The sequence below is a fragment of the Monodon monoceros genome, unplaced genomic scaffold (assembly GCF_005190385.1).
Source record: "Monodon monoceros isolate NGI ecotype Baffin Bay Population unplaced genomic scaffold, NGI_Narwhal_1 Super_Scaffold_12, whole genome shotgun sequence".
NCBI lineage: Eukaryota > Metazoa > Chordata > Mammalia > Artiodactyla > Monodontidae > Monodon > Monodon monoceros.
Genome location: NW_021703768.1, coordinates 30,142,194 through 30,162,247, shown reverse-complemented (window position 1 = coordinate 30,162,247; position 20,054 = coordinate 30,142,194). Strand labels below are relative to the sequence as shown.

General features: G+C 35.7%; 1 protein-coding gene across 9 annotated transcripts in view; it reads left to right on the top strand.

The window, feature by feature from the left end:
• The window catches only part of RANBP3L (RAN binding protein 3 like), a 49,409-nt gene extending 29,609 nt beyond the window's left edge, over positions 1-19,800 (top strand). For 4 of the 9 annotated variants that reach the window (XM_029217561.1, XM_029217565.1, XM_029217563.1 and 1 more), the window contains 10 exons: positions 219-290; positions 630-769; positions 4,027-4,130; positions 5,231-5,315; positions 7,893-7,995; positions 8,344-8,474; positions 10,070-10,190; positions 11,842-11,984; positions 14,931-15,120; positions 17,404-19,800. In XM_029217561.1, coding sequence (XP_029073394.1) covers positions 219-290; positions 630-769; positions 4,027-4,130; positions 5,231-5,315; positions 7,893-7,995; positions 8,344-8,474; positions 10,070-10,190; positions 11,842-11,984; positions 14,931-15,120; positions 17,404-17,447 — 1,133 coding nt within the window. In that variant the 3' untranslated portion in view covers positions 17,448-19,800. Of the gene's footprint in view, positions 1-218; positions 291-629; positions 770-4,026; positions 4,131-5,230; positions 5,316-7,892; positions 7,996-8,343; positions 8,475-10,069; positions 10,191-11,165; positions 11,221-11,841; positions 11,985-14,930; positions 15,121-17,403 lie in introns of those variants that run through there. The other 5 variants (XM_029217562.1, XM_029217566.1, XM_029217564.1 and 2 more) reach the window with 2 other exon arrangements.
• Positions 19,801-20,054: the final 254 nt, after the last annotated feature.

Sequence of the window (20,054 nt, the reverse complement as noted above, 5' to 3'; positions counted from 1 at the left end):
AAAACTGTCTATTTCACTTGCGACCTAATTTTCACTTATTTTTCTGAGTAAAAAGACTGTAGCGAAACTCATCTTGCCATCACACTTTTTTAGCAGAATCAGTGCTCCTACTCTGTTAGTGCTAACAGCGACATCTACTGGTGAGTTCAGTGCAAGACCGTTAAAACAGTAGAAACTGACTATAGGTTTAAAAATGTTTGTAAACATGTTTTTTACAGTGAAGAAAAACAATGTTTTTATGACATCAACTTTTGTGCAAAGGAATGTTGATATGAACAGTGCAGAACAAGGTATGTAGCTTCTCTTTATTACAAGAACCTCAGAAATTTTGTTTTATCATCCATATCTTAATCTCTGTGTGTGTGTATGGTGGTATGGTGGTTGAGTGACAAAACATGAAGGAAAGCATTTGGTAAGCTAAGTCCCATGATCAAAATGAATAGTTACTGGGTTAAAAGTAGGCAGGAAGAAAGTACCAGGCAGCTCACTGGCTATTTTGACTTTGATTAGTTAACATTTACCCCTCGTTTAATCATGACTTTAGAAAATTAGCATTAAATTAGTAAAAAAATAGAGAGGAAAAGTATTTCACTAAAGATATATTGACCCTTTCATTCTGTTCTTTTAAGGTCCTGTGAAACATTCTGAACATGTTCTAAGACCTGCTATCTTGCAGCCACCTCAAGCTCAAAAGTGTATAAAAGTAAGAAAAGCATTTGGACATGATGTGTTGGAATCCTGCAAGAGTAGAGAAAAAAACAAAAATAAGGTAAGAAAACCTCCTATGGTAGGACTGACCTCAATTCCCCATCCTTCTTTTGGTAGATTGTTGTGGGCCCCCATATCCGGAATTAGGGGCTGCCTGACCTTTGTTCTGTTGCTGAAGCAGCTACCAGGCTGGAAAAACAGCTGGACAAGATAGCCAAAAGCCCTCAGTAACCTTATTAAACTTGTCCTCTTAAACTGGAGGGTTGCTCCCGGGAACAAGTCTTGTGTTATCTCCTAAGCTGTAAAGCTGAGTCCTGTGTAGTGGGGACCCTTGGGGTCTTGTTCTGGTGCATTGATCCCATGTGAGAATAAGGGAGCAATGCGGTGGCAGGGGCCAGGAGTCAGATGTCAAAAAAAGGAAAGGGATTTTTTTTGTATCTTCAACTGGTGGACATGCTAGTGTGGCTTCCCTTCCAGACCCATCTTCATGGAAACAGGAGTAACGAACTACCTCCACAGTGTAATTGGGAGGGCTTGGGAAGCCTCTGGAGACAGAAACAATTTCTCTCTTCCAACTGAATCACTTGCTGTGGGCCTTTCTCAGGAGATATTCATTTTACTCAGGCCATGCAGATATGGGCTTGGGGATATTCTGTTGCTATAGTTCTATCTGTGTCTTCCAGAAGCAGACACTTGAGAGGAAGGGAACACAGGATCAACAGGGTGGAATTTGAGAGTTATTCCATCAGTCATTTGCTTCCAGCTAAACTACTGAGGATTGATCACCTGGTTTTGGTTTTTTTCCCAGACTGAACATGAGGACAGTGACACATGCAAGCGTTAAAATACCAATCATTTAATCAATTCAGTGAAAATAATCCAATTGGTACTAATCCTACCTTTACTGCTATTTAACTGTGTTTTCATTGACACATGGATGTGTTAAAATACGAATCATTTAATCAATTCAGTGAAAATAATCTGATTGGTACTAATCCTATCTTTACTGCTATCTAACTGTGTTTGCATTCTTAGACAAAGCATCCAACCTTCTCTTTTTTATCAGTGAAGTGAGGGAATTGAACTTGGTCAGCATTTACCATCTTTTTTTGTGTGTGTGTGTGGTACGCGGGCCTCTCACTGTTGTGGCCTCTCCTGTTGCGGAGCACAGGCTCCGGACGCACAGGCTCAGCGGCCATGGCTCACAGGCCTAGCTGCTCCGCGGCATGTGGGATCTTCCTGGACCAGGGCACGAACCCATGTCCCCTGCATCGGCAGGCGGACTCTCAACCACTGCGCCCCCAGGGAAGCCCTACCATCATTTTTATATTTCCAAATCTTTTTCTTTGTTAAGACATGATTTAATGAGACCCATTATGAATTTTAAAAATCATTTCATCATTTATGCATGATATATGATGTGACTTTTAGGTATAACATATTTTAAAATTTCAAATCAGTACTTTATTAAACATTTTCACTTAAATATAATCATCACTATATTACATAAATTCTTTACCTATTTAAGGAGTGATACATGTTGTTTAATTTGTTTTAAAGTATGTAAGAAAAAGTATTATGTGTTAACTAATTTCTAAAATGTTATTACATTGCTTTTGATTTTGGAATGGCATGTTCTATAAATTATAGATTAAAATTTTTATTGCACATTATGTCAAAAGTTGATCAACATTTATTTTTGCCATGATTTTTTGAAATCCTGCATTGCATGTATTTAAAATAAAATCTGTAACAAAATAAAAATAAAGGGGGCTTCCCTGGTGGCGCAGTGGTAGAGAGTCCGCCTGCCGATGCAGGGGACGCAGGTTTGTGCCCCGGTCCGGGAGGATCCCACGTGCCGCGGAGCGGCTAGGCCCATGAGCCATGGCCACTGAGCCTGCGCGTCCGGAGCCTGTGCTCCGCAAAGGGAGAGGCCGCAACAGTGAGAGGCCCGCATAACGCAAAAATAAATAAAAATAAAGCATAAGATAAATTTTCAGGCTATTGTTTATAAGCATTTCTTCTTGAATAACTTATTAAGGGCATAAATAGAACTTATTCCTAATAAGTGAAAAGCCTAATTGGATATGCCCATCATTGAATTTTCTCCATTGAATGATGATTTTTGAAGATCTAAAGACAAACTATATATAAGATGCTATGTCAAATGGATAATTAATATGAACCTGCTATATAAAAAAATAAAATAAAATTCAAAAATTAAAAAAAAGGATGCTATGTCAGAATTCTGACAAAATGTTATAATTTATAGATCTAGTAAGAATTATCTGTAGGTGAATTTTATAGAACACTTGTTTTTATGATCTTTATTAACTTGTATATCAAAATTAGAGCAATTTTCATTCATCCTGTCATTAATTTTGGTCACTTATTGCATGTAATTCAAATAATATATGCCTAATAACAACTATCTCAACCAACATAGAGTTAAAAACTACCATTTTGGCTGAGATAAATCATCTGAGTGACTGAGTCATAAGCATGTACTTTGATCTTTGCTAACCAACGGCACATACTCTCTTGCCACATATTTCTCAGCTCTCAAATTCTGTTACAAAGGGAAAAATACTCAAAATTATTTTTATTGATTGATATAAAATTAAAGTGGAAACAGACCCCATTTACCTTTAAAGATAGGAAGTCCCTGCAACATCTTTGAAAATCCCTGGTGGAGGAAGGGATGTGTCCACAAAACACTGAGGACACTAGATTAGATAACAGATAGGGGCTCCTTCCAGTTCTAAAACTGCTCACTCCTTCATTTATACATTAATGCAGGTAAGGTGCATATGTATATACACATCAGATGGAGTAAGTAACTGATTTAGTTACCAGTCGGAAGTTTCTAGAGGAAGAGATGGAGTTTTCTCTCACACTGGGTGGCCATGATGGTGAAGCTCTTAGGGTGTTTCCAGGGATTAAATAGTCCTGAAAGATATTTACTAATCTAGAAATGAGAATTAACTCCACTTGGCTAAAGGGGTAAAAGTAACAAAAGGAGGTGGGATTTCTGAATGTTCCCGCTCAGTCTGGTGTCAGGCAGACCCAGGCTCGAATATCAGTCCCCTTTCCTTGTTGCCCAGGCCTGCCCCCATTATTTAAGCTTGTTAGGTCAGTTTACTTACCTGTAAAATGTGTTTAATAGAAGTACAAAGTGTATAGAGTTGTTCTGAGGAGCGTATGAAATAATGTATATAAAATGTTTAGGGTAGTACTTGAACAAAGTAAGTTTTCAACACATTAATATATCTAGTAAGGCAGTTTAAATGAACTTTTTGATGGATTTTTTTCTTTCAGATTTCTGAGGAGAACTCCTATTTGCTAAGTGAAAATTTACCAAGTGCCAGAATTTCAGTCCAGCTGTCTACTAACCAGAATTTTTTAGGTCCTACATCAGTAGGGTAAGTTAGTGATGGGGAAACAGGTGGTGTTCTTTCATTCTTGCTTTCTTTTATCATTATAACCATTTCCAGGAAAAAAGTTTCGGACCTTGTACAGATAAAATGTCAAGATTTCTGTTTGAAAGGAGATTTTATAAATATACAAATTTAAAATGTTTTTTAAAACATCTCTAATATTTAAATATTATCATATTGATATTGGATCATCTCTATTGTCTTGTTGACTTGGGTAAGTATGTTTCAAATAGGTACAGCTAAATTTTTATTTAGTTAGGCATTAATTATTGGCTAATAGATTAGCCTTTCCATGGCATTCTTTCTTTCCCCTCTTTTAAATTACTGCTGGCATTATTATTTATTAACATAGGTTGGATAGACAACAAAGAAAGCAGTAGAAATATACAAAGTGAAAGTTAATATTTACTAGCATCACCAGTGATGAGGGCATGTTTGATCTGAGAGAAGATTACAGCTAGCCGTGGACATTCTGGACTCGCGATTAGGGCCCACGCAGGTACCTCAGCCCTTACCTACTGTGCACACTGGGGATGCAACAGGGATCCCAGAGTCCATCTGTCAACAAACAGAGGGCTGCATGTCTTTGAGTTTCTCATTATGCAAAACACTTAAAACACTAAAAAAAAAGTTTCTGGGAGGGAAAAACCAAATTAAACTACTGCACACTCAAGTATAACTGAGAAGATAGATTGGCTTTGCTTTTGCCCTGAGACCTTGGATCGCTAAAAGCATTGGCCAGTTGGGGAAGAGGAGAGTGGAGACTGGAGACTGGAGACGAGTTAGTGCTGGAAAAGCAAAAAGATAAGGGCTGGGCAGCTCCCCTGTTGATCACACAGCCTGTTTGGACTGGTCTTGGCCAGTGCTGTAACAGCCGTCAAATATTTTGAATAGGATCCCTGGAAGTACCTATCTCAATTTTTCCATCATTTCTCATTAACTTCAGATAAACAAAAGTTAGCAGATGTTTCTATGCTTTACATAAATCTATTAAATCATCTGATTATTTCATGTGCTAAGGTTTAAAATGGCTATATTCATTGCTACTATATTTAAAATAGCAAATGCTTATTTCTTTTCCTTAGATGTCAACCAAATGAAGATAAGTATTCTTTTAAAAGCTGCAGTTCTGATTTCGTTTTTGGAGAAAACATGGTAGAAAGAGTTTTGGTAAGATTTTGGTAAATGTTTCTATTATTATATAGAGAACTGTCACTTCAAATTTCTGAAGGCAAATTAATTAAGACAATGTTAAATTGGAGCATACTTTTTAACTCCTGAGTTCAAAGGCACATTTCCTATCTTTAACTGGAAAGGTTCTCCTGGGAAGCAAGTTCTAGTTGTTAAAATAATAGACAAGAACCACAGAGGAAGGGAATTGTATAATTATAACATTATTACTGATAAGAAATACTAAATACTTCTTTGACTTGCATTAAACCAGAGGTACCCAAGGAAATCCCAGAACTGTCTGCAATAGTTAGATAAACTCAACTGGTCATGATATTTTAATACAGTTTTTCAATAGCATTTTTTATAACAAGATGCATTTAAAATCATTTGCCAAATTTTTCTCATTAACCACAACTCTCCCCTTCAAGATTTTACACTGAAAAGCATTATTAAAACTTTTTTCGCTAGCTGTAAGAGGAAAATCATAGTCTTTTACTTGCCTAGGAGAGTGTGCTTGCCAAGTGGAACCCCCTGATTATTATTACCATCATCCTTAATTAATACTGAGCATCCTCCTACGTGAGGCAGTTGCTGCTCTGTCCTCCACAGGGCACGTTTCTAAAACAGAGCATGATCTACAGTGGGGAATTATACAGCCAAGTGGAAGCTGTGCAGCAAATGTGCCCATGGTTTTATCTGGTCCAACACATCTTTATACTCTTTCCACTTTCACCCAGACCAGAATCTTGGCTGAGACAAGACAAGGAAGCTAGCTTGTCTCAGGGCTATTAGTTACATGAAGAATCCCACGGAGGATGTACAGATTTTAAAACCTGTGCAAGGGCTCAGAATAACAAAAGGACCACCAACTCATGAGGCCTGTTTATTCCAAGATTTTAAGGGCTTTCACAAATCAGTTACTTTTAAGATCTAGCTTATTCTACACCTGCCTCAGGCTTAACCCCAATTCCAAGAGAAGTATCACAGCTTCTCAGCTTTGAGGCACCCTTCCGCCACTCCCAAGATGAAGGTCAGCTCCAGCAATCCTAGAGCTGTTGACCCACACCTTTGGATCTGAACCAGAATGGACCAACTTCCAGGAAATATATTTAGGCACATTTATTCTAGATTAGTCGCAGCTTCTGTAAGATGTCACAGACACAAATAAAATACTCTTCAAACCTCATGGGATCAACTTTAACATTCAACTCATTTAACAGACATGGATTGTGTTCTTATGATATATAAAGCATTGGCATTGGTCTCAAGTTTGGTGGCATATTACAATCATCTGGTGAGCCTTCAGAGGACTTATGCCTGGCCATCTCCCCTAACCAATCAGATCAGGATCTCCGTGGGTGAGGCCAGGTGTCAGGAGATTTGAATATACAGCCAGGATTGAAAACCACCTGGGTAAGTGGTTATGCAAAGCTAAAGAAGACCCTGTCCTCTAGAGACGTTTATAGTCCAGTAAGGGAAAGAGAAAGATACCTATACAAATGAACTACAGTGGGAATTACAGATTTGGTGTGAGAAGGTAGGTACCTGTGTGCATTTCCTATGGGTGCTTCAACTTTGACTTACAAAGGAACCTGAGCTTCCTGTCTCCTTAAGCTGATCACATGCTAGGATAGCAGGAGCTGTAGAGATCACCTGTGTTTGTCCTCTAGTTGATCCTGTAATCCTGTGGCTGTGTGATTTGGGGGCCAGGATGCCCTCTTGATTTGTTTGCTGACCATGTGCTTTTAAGAGTGAGTCATTAAACTTTCTGTGCTTTAGTTTCTGTTTTCTTAAAATGGAAATAGTTACACCCATCCCTACCAATTTTAACAGATTATCTTGATGTCCAGTGAAATAATGTGAAAGAATCTTGAATTAGTAAGGGAAAAGATATATACCCAGGTTCTGAAGTATTGTCCAATTCTCCCTGTTCTGCAGGGAGCTATGCAGGGGGCTGTACAGGAGGTTATAAATGGCATGGAAATTACTTGGTCTTTTTTCACACAGGCATTGATTACAACACATGTGCAAATCCCCAGGTACGCAGCCTTAAAAGTGATTGTTGGCAAAAATTGTCTTAGAGGAGAAGTTAGGATTCCTTCTGTAGTGATGATGTGAGACAGCTAGTGGGTTCTTTGGATAACTTTTTAATTTTTTAAATGAACTGGATAGAAAGAGTGGACTGTTGAGAATACCGAAATACCTTGAAAAAGTGACAACAGCTGCATCTCCCTCTAGGCATCAGGTTGGTGTGGTGGTAGCATGGAACAGCTACTACCTCCTTTTGGGTCTCGAAAAGCTTTCCCCTTGCCCCTGGAACTAGATGCCACCTGAAGTAGGCTGGTGGTAACTAGATTGTTTGCTGAGATCAGAACCAAGGTCTTCTAATAATGGGGAGGAAAACCAAGGTCTTCTAATAATGGGGAGGAATTCTCTGTTCAGCACAAAAGGAGCCCAAAACAAAAACAGAGCTTTTGGGTTTGTTTGCCACCCTGAGAAGAACAAAAGTATCTCTTGGCTTACTGCAAATATATGGGGATAAAATTAAGTAATACATCTTTTTCCCCCACTTAGGGTACTCAAAAACTCACTCAGCCTCAACTTGAAAATGATTCATACGTGAAGGAAAAACCATTCAAATTCACTTTAAAATTTCCTATCAACGCTCCAAACTCAAGTAAGAATTATTTCATTTGTAAAACATCTGATTCAGCTGGTGTACTTCCTGTTTTTCCATGTCATTTGTTTAATATCTATAAAATACAAAAACAATAGCCCTGTATTTTAAAATGTTTGGTGAAGATTAAAGCATATAAACATGATATATAAGCTTTAATAATTGTTTGACTTAATGATATGGGGGATCATTAAAGAGATCTGCCTCAACTCAAGCAGTTTGATTTTTTGGAAACACTCATTGTTATAAAAAGCTAAGGCTAAATGCATGTTAACAGGGGCAAGAAAGAACTTTCACAGTAGGGAAAATGGGGCGTTTTATGTGTTCTTTCCCCCTATTTTCTCTCAGGAACAGACTCTCTTAAGAATATACCCCTAACTGAATCAGCTACTGCTTTCTCTTCTAAACCATCACCAAAATGTTTGCTGGAGAAAATTGATGTCATAACCGGGGAGGAGACAGAACACAGTGTGTTAAAGGTCTGTGCCTCATGTATTGCTCTTCCTGGCCGCACCTCCATGTGTGGAATAAGCTACCCTTAGCAGAGACAGCTTGAAAAATAAAGGCAGAAGTATACTTTTCAGAAAGACTGAGATGCTTAAATAAAAATGTTACAGGCTTCCAAGGATTATACCAATATTTTGTTGTATTCTTACATTTATATGTGTAATTTGCAGGAAAATGGATTGCTGTCTTTACAACCATGCCCATTAGTCCCTTAGAAAGAAGACAACCAAGGACCCTGCCTTAAAACAACCTATATTTTACACTTTTCATGTCAGCTTTTATAATTTGTTATCATATGATTTAAAATTCTATTTACACTGAAAGTTAAAAATGCAGATAAGATGAATTGATTTCAGTTCAAGATAATAAAAAGGTTTTTTGTTTTCCTTTAAAAGTTCCTTTTTTAAAATTGAAGTAGGGCTGATTTACAATGTTGTGTTAATTTCTGCTGTACAGCAAAGTGACTCAGTTATACATATATATACATTCTTTTTTAGATTCTTTTTCATTGTGGTTTATCTCAGAATATTGAATATAGCTCCCTGTGCTATGCAGTAGGACCTTGTTGTTTATCCTAAAGGTTCTTTTAAATAAGTTTTGAATTTCACATGAATCAAGAATTTCACAGATGTAGTATATAGTATCACACCTAGGATTCAAATGTTGAGTGGTATAGCTGTCAATCTAGGCATATAAAATGTAATTACTACAACTTAATCATTTTCAACAAAGCACAGATTTCCCTTAGCCTTTCTCCATCTGTTTTACCCCAAACTCTCTTCATTCCTATTTTCTTCCCCCTTGATCTACTGATACACTTACTGTACAAGTGTGTCTCACAGCATAACTCTCAGATCAGATTAATCCCAGATTCACTGAAGTAATCACTAGGGGTGAGGCCCTGACATGCTATATTTTTAACAAGTCATCTAGGTGATTCTTGTACATAGTAGTATTTGAGAACCACTGGTAAGCAATTAAATTATAGTATGGTACTCTGTGGTATCACATGCTAGTTCGGATGCTGTATTTGCTAAAATTTTTAAAGCATACAAATAATTCCATGATTCCTTAACTTTCAGATAAATTACATAATTCAAATAACATTGTTTAATTTGTAAGTTGGTATATACAGACATATTGTCAAGTGAAAAAGAAAGATGTGGAAAGTATTTATGGTATTCTACCATATGGTATTCTATTTTTATAGAAAAAATAGGAGAAAAATATATACATATTGGCATGTATATACATACAAATATCTCTAGAAGCATAAACAAAATATTAGCAACAGTGATTACCTGTTGTAGGGGGTGAAAGCTGGTAGATGGGGAACTAGTGTTGGTGGGGTTACTTTTCACTTTGTACATCTTTTTGCTTTTTAATGTTTGAACTATTCAAAAACTGTATTGTTTCAGAAGCGAAGTAAAATTTTAAAGCTGGCTTAGAAATTATTAACAAAGGTTATTCTGGTAAAGTATCAGACAAATAAAAGTGTTATAGCATAGGAAAGAAATCACTTTGAAAAGTTTTCTATATTTTGACATTTTAAAAAATTGTCCTTTAGATCAACTGCAAGCTTTTTATATTCAACAAAACAACACAGTCCTGGATTGAAAGGGGCAGAGGAGCTTTGAGACTGAATGACACAGCAAGCAGTGATTGTGGAACATTCCAGTCAAGACTAAGTAAGGAATCATTTTGTAAAGCGAGTCACTATTTCTCAGGGAAATTTTTCCAATATAAGTACACATCATTTTCTGGAGATGTGTTATGTGTCAATAAATTAGACTGCTGTCAATCAATTAGACTGCTGTCAGTAAATTAAACAATATTATTTTTAATGTACTATAGGAGCTTCCTATTTAAAGTAGGCTCTGATGTCAGACTATACAGGTTCTAGTTCTGGCTCCATTACTAACTGGTGACCTTGGACAAATTACTTACTCTCCTTCTGCCCCAGTTGCATCACTTTAACGTGGAAATAATAGAAGTCCATGACTTAGTGAGTGTGAGAATTCAGTGAGATAATGCACGTAAAGCACCTATGACCGAGCCCAGCAAACACCTAAATAGTAATCATTATTATTTAAAGGAATGTGATGAATTTATTTTTGAAGTGGAATCGTTTTTCTAAAAGAGAATATTTGCCCTGTCATTTATTCTTGGCATTCTAAACACAGTGTGTGGGTTGGGATGAGAGGTCAATTTCCAAGTAAATAAAGGTGTGTGGTTATTGAATCCTGCAGGCAGAGTGCTGGTCAGAATTTGGTCAGCCAAACCAAAAGCCTGAGGAGGTTTCTGGCATCCAAAAGACACACTGGGCATTGTTCAGAGGTCCAAACTGAAAGTAAGCACAGGCAGAGATCTGGGCCGGGGTGGATGGGTTTACTGGTCAATATCGGGTGGTCAAATCTCGTGGAGGAGACCACAAGTAGAAGCTGGTAAATGGATATCTGGTGAGTTTCAGATATCAATCTCAAGAAGTGAGTAAGGAATAGAATTCAGACTAAGAGAGTTAGGAGCACTGGCAAACAGGTTTCTAAATAATCTGACTATCATTCCCAAGGCAGGTATTAGCTGTTTTCTACTCTGGTTTAATTTCACTCCTTCCACTACTTGCCAAAAAAATGCACAAAACAACTTTTCTTTTAATTATACAGGTAATACATGTCCATTACAGAAGACGGAAAATATGGATCGACAAGAAGAAAAAAAGTTAAATTACTCATAGGCCTATCTTCCTGTAGTAGCTAGCTTCTGTCAATAAAATATATTCTTAAGGACTTTGTATACAATAAATGTATACAATACATTGAAAAATTTGTGATAAATGGTGTTTATAGTACTTTGTAACCTGATTTTTTCTTTTGCATAGTATGCCATGGTCACCTTTCTACATTAATAATTATCTTTCTTTAGTATTCTTAATGAGTTCATAATATCCTCAATAGCTGTACCATCATTTATTTAACTAATTCCATTTTTTGAATGCTTAAAGTTTTCGTTTCAGTTTTCTCCATTATAAACAATTCTTGGGTAAATATTCTTCAGACCATTATGTCCTCAAAGAAATTCTAAAATTTAACCATTTTTTAATATTATAGTAAAAAAAAAATAGCATTTTTAGCATTTAAGCTAATAAAAAGGTCCTCCAACATAATAAAGCCCAATTTGGAAACCAAATTATAATCTAGTCAATTAAACTACAATTTAGTAGTGACAATAGAGTCTGAAAAACAACTACCAGATTTATTTGCTTTCCAAAATGGCAAATTCCTCTGAAAGGCTAAGGAATCAGCTGTTCTAAAGTCTGATAAATTCATCTTCCTATTTTAGTTATGCACAATCAAGGCAGCCTGAGGCTGATTCTCAATAGTAAACTCTGGGCTCAAATGGAGATTCAAAAAGCAAACCACAAAAATTTACGAATAACAGCTACTGATTTAGAAGACTATAACATCAAAGTGTTTTTAATTCAGGTAAGTGACAAATTTCAGTGATAGAGGATTATCCTACTATATTTATAGATCTCTGCAGTCACATTTGTTTTTTTCATTTTATTAAAATAACCTATACCATTAGCAAAAAATCAGCCATTTATTATGGTTGTTTACAGTCTAATATAAGACCTAAATTTTGCATGAAATTTAGAGATTAACAACAGTTCAAAGCAGTCAATTGGTACTGGTCCCAAGACATTTGTATTGGTATATGCTGTCAAACCCCTACATTTTTCTTTACTATTAAAATTATGTCAACCATCTTACTAAATTCCAGAGAGACTACTGTCAGGATTGGCTCCTAGGAGGCCAGCAGAATCCACACCCTGATGCTTACACTGCGTGCTGAAATTGAGGCTTTGAAATCACTGGAAAGGAACCAGTGAGAAATGGAAAAACACAGGGCTAGCAAGTTAAAACAACCAGTCCAATAGCAAATTCCAATTCTGGATATGAGTCAGTCTCCAAGGTAACAGGATGGGAGCACAGCTTTAGCTGTTCCGGCAGCAGGAATGCTTGACCTCAAATACAAGATCCAGGCAAAAAAAGACAGAGATGACATGAATCAGGCGAGAAAAAAGGCCGGATTTCCCCCATAGGCCGAGTCTCAGAAGACTTGAGAAGACTGAATATCTAAGCAACTCAGGTAGAAGATGACAATACAAGTAAATTGGCTTCCATATAATAATGAAAAAACAAAAGTTGGCAAGAGCCCACTGATGAAAAACCAAAGGTTTTATTAACTACCAGTAGGTGCACTGTTAGGTATAAGTGATGTTGAGTGTTAAAATCTTAGAGTAAGATGTCTAAACCCTGTTTACCATTTAGGGAGATAATACTGGATACTCTGCTAGGCCAGATGCCCCTGTCTTTCAGTGGGTAAAGCAGCCTGTCTGAGATTGAGACTATGATTAGATTCGATTAGATTTAACTATGACTAGATTCTGCTGCTCAATATCTGGCCCATGCTGACTTTTTAAACTGTAGGATAATTTTTGAATATTAGCAAACAAAATGCAATAAAAATCACCCAAAATTCCACTCCCAGAGATGGTCACTATTAATATTTTGGTCTTATACTACATTTTAGTATATACATGTATGTGTGGGTACATATATACATGTGTACCATACTGTACATATGGCGTGACTTTCAGGCAAGTTATTTAGCCTTCCTAAACCTGATTTTACTCATCTGCCAATGGAAGACAATAATAATATACTTTATAAAGTGATTGAGAAGATTAAACAGCTAACATTTGATTGTGAAATACACATATGTGACCTTTTCACTTATCAATGAAAATGAGTGTTTTCTGTTATTAAATAGTTCATTCTTCAAGAATTCTTTTATAGGTGAAAATAAATTCTGTTCTATTATGTACCATAATTTAGTCCATTAATCCCATTTTGTTAAATACTTAGGCAATTTACTATGTTCATTATTATAAATTCTGCAAGGAATTCTCTATGTACATACATGTTAATTCTCTTGGGAAAAGGTTTTGACTTGTCTTGACACATTTATCTCCAGAAAGACTGAGCCAATTTTCATTCTCACTAGCATTTTCTTATGGCACTTCCTGGAAATTATTTTTAAGCATTGCAAATTTGTTGTCCAAAAATATATATATATTATTGTGCTTTTACTTCTTGTTCTGAATTTCTTGAATGAAAATATCTGAATGAATTTGGCTATATATATATATACACTAGTGAAAGGCATATTTAAAATTTAATGTAAAAAAGTCAAGGCAGCAGAACTGTATTTATATTTCAATTACATATATTTTCAGTATTTGTTATTAATTAACCTACTGAAGAAAAATTACACCCTTGTACTTAATATAAAAATTAAATTGGTCAAGAGTCAACAAATATTTACTCAACATCTGCTATGTAATATCTAACATAATATGAGAAACAAAAATATTTTATTTAATGTGTATTTTTTTCCCTAAAAATAATTAAGGTAACTTAATAACATACAAAAGAAAAACCATATTTTAAGACCCTTCTCCCCAAAAGTTGGCATGTAGTTGATTCAACCCTCAGTTCTTGGTTTTGAAATATTTGGTAGATCTCTGAAGGATTAGCAAAGAGAAAAATTTTCCCAGATTTTCTTTGAAATTGTGAAAAGATACAAAAATGTAAGCCACTGACATGTTACCTTAAAGAACACTGACTTTGATGACAAAAACGAAGTTCCAGCCAATCTGTCAACTAGCTGTTTAAATGCAGACAAGCTGTGCCTTTCTGAGCCATAATTTTCTCATCTGTAAAGGGAAGAGGAAACAAGTATTTACTGAATACCTGCACTATGTGCTTTTGCTAACATAAATGGAATAAATAACCTAAAGTTTTATTATAAGGATTGAAAAAGTAAAAGGATATTATAACAGCAAATGTTATACCAATGTTATTGTTACCATCATTTTTATATTAATAGCAACTGTAAAAATAGAAAAGTACTGAAAGCAAGGACTTCTGATGTGTTTATGGTACAACATCATAGACTATTCAAATGAGCTCTGCTTTTCTACAGAGCTATGCAGCTTGCAGGGATGTCTAAGCAAGTGATGTAAAGGAAATGAAAGTCTTTTTCCCCCAACCCTAAAATTTTCTACAGTATAACACAGTGAAGGAAGGATGGTCTTAACAAACAAATTCAAATAGAAAATTTAAATCACAAAATTTCATTTTCTCAGTTTAAAATGCACAAATTGGGACCTCATAAAATTATCTGCTCTAGGATTCAATTTGGTTCAAGATGAATTGGCTCTTTACCGTTTAGTTTCTAGGATTATTTATATTCTAGACTTATGTCATATAATTCCTTCCTTATTAATAGTGAAAGGTTACAAATGTGTAAAGTGTGGCTATTATTAAGTTACTTATATTAACAACTTAATTTTCCTCTTGCAGGCCAGTGCCAAAGATACAGGATATATGCATGCAGCAATACATCACCGTCTTGTTGCACTTCGAAGCTTCTATAAGCAGAAAGATGCAAATCAAGCTGAAAGCCAGTCAGAAACAGTCCTCCAACAATTTAACTGTGATAGCTGTGATGAGGATGAGGATGATTTTATCCAAGTCACTAAAACTAGATCAGGTAAAGAACTTTTTTTTTGTTAGTTCAGAGGTTTAAGGAAGAAATCTTATTCACAACCCTTTTATAGGAAACAGATTTTTAAAAAGTGGAACTTGGGCTTCCCTGGTGGCGCAGTGGTTGGGAGTCCGCCTGCCAATGCAGGGGACACGGGTTCGTGCCCCGGTCTGGGAGGATCCCACGTGCCGCGAAGCGGCTGGGGCCGTGAGTTACGGCCGCTGGGCCTGCGCGTCCGGAGCCTGTGCTCGGCGGCGGGAGGGGCCGCGGCAGTGGGAGGCCCGCGTACCGCAAAAAAAAAAAAGTGGAACTTGTCTGTTCAAAGTGGGCAGGGGTTAGAGCCCTAGATGTTTGCATCTGAGAGGTGGGTTTGAAAATCACTGTCTTCTGCATGTGGCCTTCATTGGGATTTCACCAAAAGTCAGCCTTATTGTAATACCTGCACATCATTTGCATATACATTTCATAAAAGACCATATTTACAATGTAAAGTATTAATTGCTACACTGAAACTAACCAATTATTAATATTTCTCTTCACTTGTTCTCATTCTCCTATTATTGGCCATAATAGAAGAAATTATAAATACTCGTAATGGAACCAGCAGGCAAATCTGGCTTATTCCCTTTTTGGAATTTGACTGTTTTATTTTCAAAGACCTTCTTTACCTGGGGCAAAAGGTGCTATTTCTTTTATTACATCCGGATTCATGAATTGAACAAGGTTGCAGTGGAACCACTGGTTAATGGATTTCTAGGTTTTAGTGCTTGTCCTGATGAGTGAATTTAAAACTAAAATTCATCATTATTTTTGGAGAAAAACCATTGTCAAGGAAATAATAAGCCCAGCTTTGTGGGTTTTTAAAATAATTTTTGTTGGAGTATCGTTGCTTTACAATGTTGTGTTAGTTTCTACTGTACAGCAAAGTGAATCAGCTATCCGTATACATATATCCCCTCTTTTTTGGATTTCCTTCCCATTTAGGTCACTACGGAGCACTAAGTAGAGTTCCCTGAGCTATACAGGTTTTCGTTAGTTATCTATTTTATACATAGTATCAATAGTGTATATATGTCAATCCCAATCTCCCAATTCATCCCACCCCCTTTCCCCCCTTGGTGTCCATACATTTGTTCTCTACATCTGTGTCTTTTTCTGTTTTGCAAGTAAGATAATCTATACCATTTTTATAGATTCCACACATATGCGTTAATATACGATATTTGTTTTTCTCTTTCTGACTTAACTTCACTCTGTATGACAGTCTCTAACTCCAGCCACATCTCTGCAAATGACCCAATTTTGTTCCTTTTTACGGCTGAGTAATCCAGCTTTTTCATACAGATGTAGCTATTCCAATAAGTCGTCCAAGTATTTTCAGTAATATTTTCATTTAGCCCTGAATTCTGCTCTACGGAGGACTGACAAAGGACTTACAAAAATAGTGTGTTAGCAGGCATTTTCCCAATTTTTAATCATTTTAAATCTTAAACTATTTTAATCATACATAATTTAAGAATCTATCAAGCAACATGTGCAGAACTTGATGAAATAGCTTCCTTGGCCTAATACTAAAAGTGTAGTCAAGAGGAAAAATGCACAGAACACGCAGAGCAGGATCATAAACTGCTAGACTCAGTGAGCCAGAGAACTAAGCGAATATGATTTTTTTTGTTACTATTAAACAAGAGGTTTAATTTTTTTTAATGTATGAAATGTATAAATAAAAATTATTATAATGTTTATATTGTCACAATAAAATGGGATCTATTAGAAAATGGGTTGGTATCCATGAAAAATGTTAACTTGCAGTTAGGATTAAATGGCAAAATTATTTCATCAACAAATGACACGTTTATGAATAGAATCTATATTCTACCATATTCCATTTTAGGAAAGGGGTGATATGCAACTATCTTCATACAAAATGAGAAACAATGGAAATAAGGCCAAGTAAATGCCAATCATATGAACCCATCCTCTCCCCTCCTTACTTAGTACTTTCTCTAGTAAGTGTTGCACACAAATGCTAAATGTTATGGAAGCAATAAAATGTCTGACTTTTTAAACTTTGTTGCCCAGGAATTAAGGAAAGGTTTAATTATCTGAAAATGTCACATTTAAAATTAGGAACATTTCCAAACGTTACTTAAAAATATGCAGATTCTATATATATTTTATTTCTTTGCTAGTAAGCATATTCATGAGTATTCATGTTCAGTTGTATTCAATATTAAACCTAACTGAATACAATATTGTACAATAAATTATTTTAAATTTATATCACAGATTCTTCTAGGTGGACCCACAGACAGTCGGTTGCCTGTTCATGAGTGCTACCTACTATAAACATGACAACATCTACAAAAAGATCACCTTACTGAAAAAATCTAAGCCATCCTAATAACTAAATGAGAAGATACTATTCTTTCCTGGAACAGTTTTTATAGAAAGGTCCAAGAAATATAATTTGTTGCAATTAAAATGTTTCCCTGTGTAGTATAATAATTCTGAGGTTTTATATTTTGATTATTGTGGAGAAAATGGCAGAATTTAAGAGACACATGGCCTTTGGAAGTTCAAAATTTTTCATTTTTGAAGAAGTTAATTTAGAATAAGATTTGGTAACTAATTTGGACTATTCATCACATTGATGGATACAATAGTTAAAATTATAAACTGCTGGATTTGATAAATATTTAAGATATTTATTTTTTCAGTCATATATTGTCTGGCCATAAAACAAATATTTTACAAAACTTCCAGAGTCATTTCTTTGAAAAATGTTATAACTGCATGTTAACATGTTATTAAATCATGTTTTTCTTCTGGGAAATGTGTATTTTCATTTAACCTTTGGACTTCCTAATTCTATAATATTATATATTCATGGTATGAATTCCTTTAAAGAGAATATCTGTTCTTGCACTTGTATCTATCGCACCTTGTATATGCTTGACTCATGGTCAGTATCCAATATTTGTTGAAGGAATGAACAAAATACATTACCTATGTATCAAAACAGTAACTATACAAAAAGTTAAATATGTTAACTTGTTCTTTGCTTTATTTATGTAATTAAATTGTCATTAATATTCTAGTAGGTGAGGCTGTACAGAGACCTTTTATAGCCAAATGACCTTTTTTTCTTAAATGCCATTATTAAGGTAAAACACAGTAATTTCAACAATTGTGCAACAGAATTTTGATGTTCCTCTTTTGAGATTTGTTTCAGAGACACTTCAGGAGTTACACAAGTAGGGGCCACCACCTCACTGTGTGCTCACACGACCTCTTTCTTGTGGGAGCACGGGGAGGCGGTAGGGAGAAAAAGACAGCAGTTTCTCTGGTGTCTCTTTTTATAAGGACATTAATCCCATCAGACCAGGGCCCTCATAACCTCATCTAGCCCTAATTACCTCCCAAAGCCCCATCTCCAAATACCATCACATTGTGGGGTAGACTTCAACATATGAATTTTGGGAGAACATAAACATTCAGTCCATAATAAGGAATAATTCATAGTACAAAATGATTTCTGAAAACGTTCTGAAGTGACAACATATTTGGGATAAGAGTATAGCTTCATTTCTACTTTGAAGAACAATATTCACATGGAAGTATACATGTGAATACATATTTTTAAAAAGTTACATTACTTTATTATAGTATATACCATAGATAATAGTAAAAGCAATTATATATATGCATTTATTGTCAAATATAATGCTTGAAAGTTTAGCATATGAAAGTTGAATTACTCTTTTAGACTATAATTTAGCTAGTATGTTATAACTGATGAAAGTTTTGCTTTCCCTATCACTAACTATAACTTAGTAAAATTTAGCTACCGAGTATTTAACTTTCATTAATTCTTCTAGTGACTCTAGAAGAAATACAGTAAATAAAATCCTTTACTTCTAAATTAAGCAATGACTCAGGAAGTGGAGAAGAAAAGTTAATGTAGGAGAGGAAGAGAGAAAAGATTGAGAGAAGGAAAAAAAAAAACAGTAAAGAAGAGCTCTAACATGAAAGGAAGAATAAAAAGAATGGAAAATCAGAAGCTTTAAGTGTTTTCTTCTTAATTCTAAAAGAGTGATTCTGATGCAGAACAAACTGGAGGAAAATTTTCATTAGAAGCATAATATAAACAGGGAGACATTTGGAGAAGATATTAAAGAACTGGTTCTCTTATAAGATCTTAGCTGATATGGGAACATTGGGATTATGCTAAATTGCTAAAGTAAAGCAGAGAAACAGAGATTTTCCTTATCTTCCTGACATGTTCATTCTTGACCCCTCTTTAGTTGTGCAGATGAATTTTCTCAATGCCTCAAACATTTTATTTAGGGATTATGACATGGCTACTAACAGCAGAAACATGATATTTAGCTTACGACTTTCAACCCATTTCCACTCTGCTATTCCTTCTTATACTCTTTATGCATATATTTAGTAATATTTTGGGGGGTAATAGAAATAGAAACATCTTATAGTTTCTCCTTGTCCTATATCTTCATCTAACCTTCTCCTTTTTGGCTTTTCTATATCCTTTGGCCCCCCCTTTAGTGTGAAGTGATCAATCATATAATGACATTCATTTTCACAAGTTACTAGGTGGGTGATTTCAAAGCATATGTCTTCTTCCATAGAAGCTGATTTTAAATAAATATATTTATTTATTTATTTTTGGTTGCATTGGGTCTTCGTTGCTGTGCGTGGGCTTTCTCTAGTTGCGCGAGCAGGGGCTACTTTCCATTGCGGTGTGCGGGCTTCTCATTGTGGTGGCTTCTCTTGTTGCAGAGCTCAGGCTCTAGGCGCACGGGCTTCAGTAGTTGGGGCACATGGGCTCAATAGTTGTGGCTTGCGGGCTCTAGAGCGCAGGCTCAGTAGTTGTGGTGCATGGGCTTAGTTGCTCCACGGCATGTGGGATCTTCCCA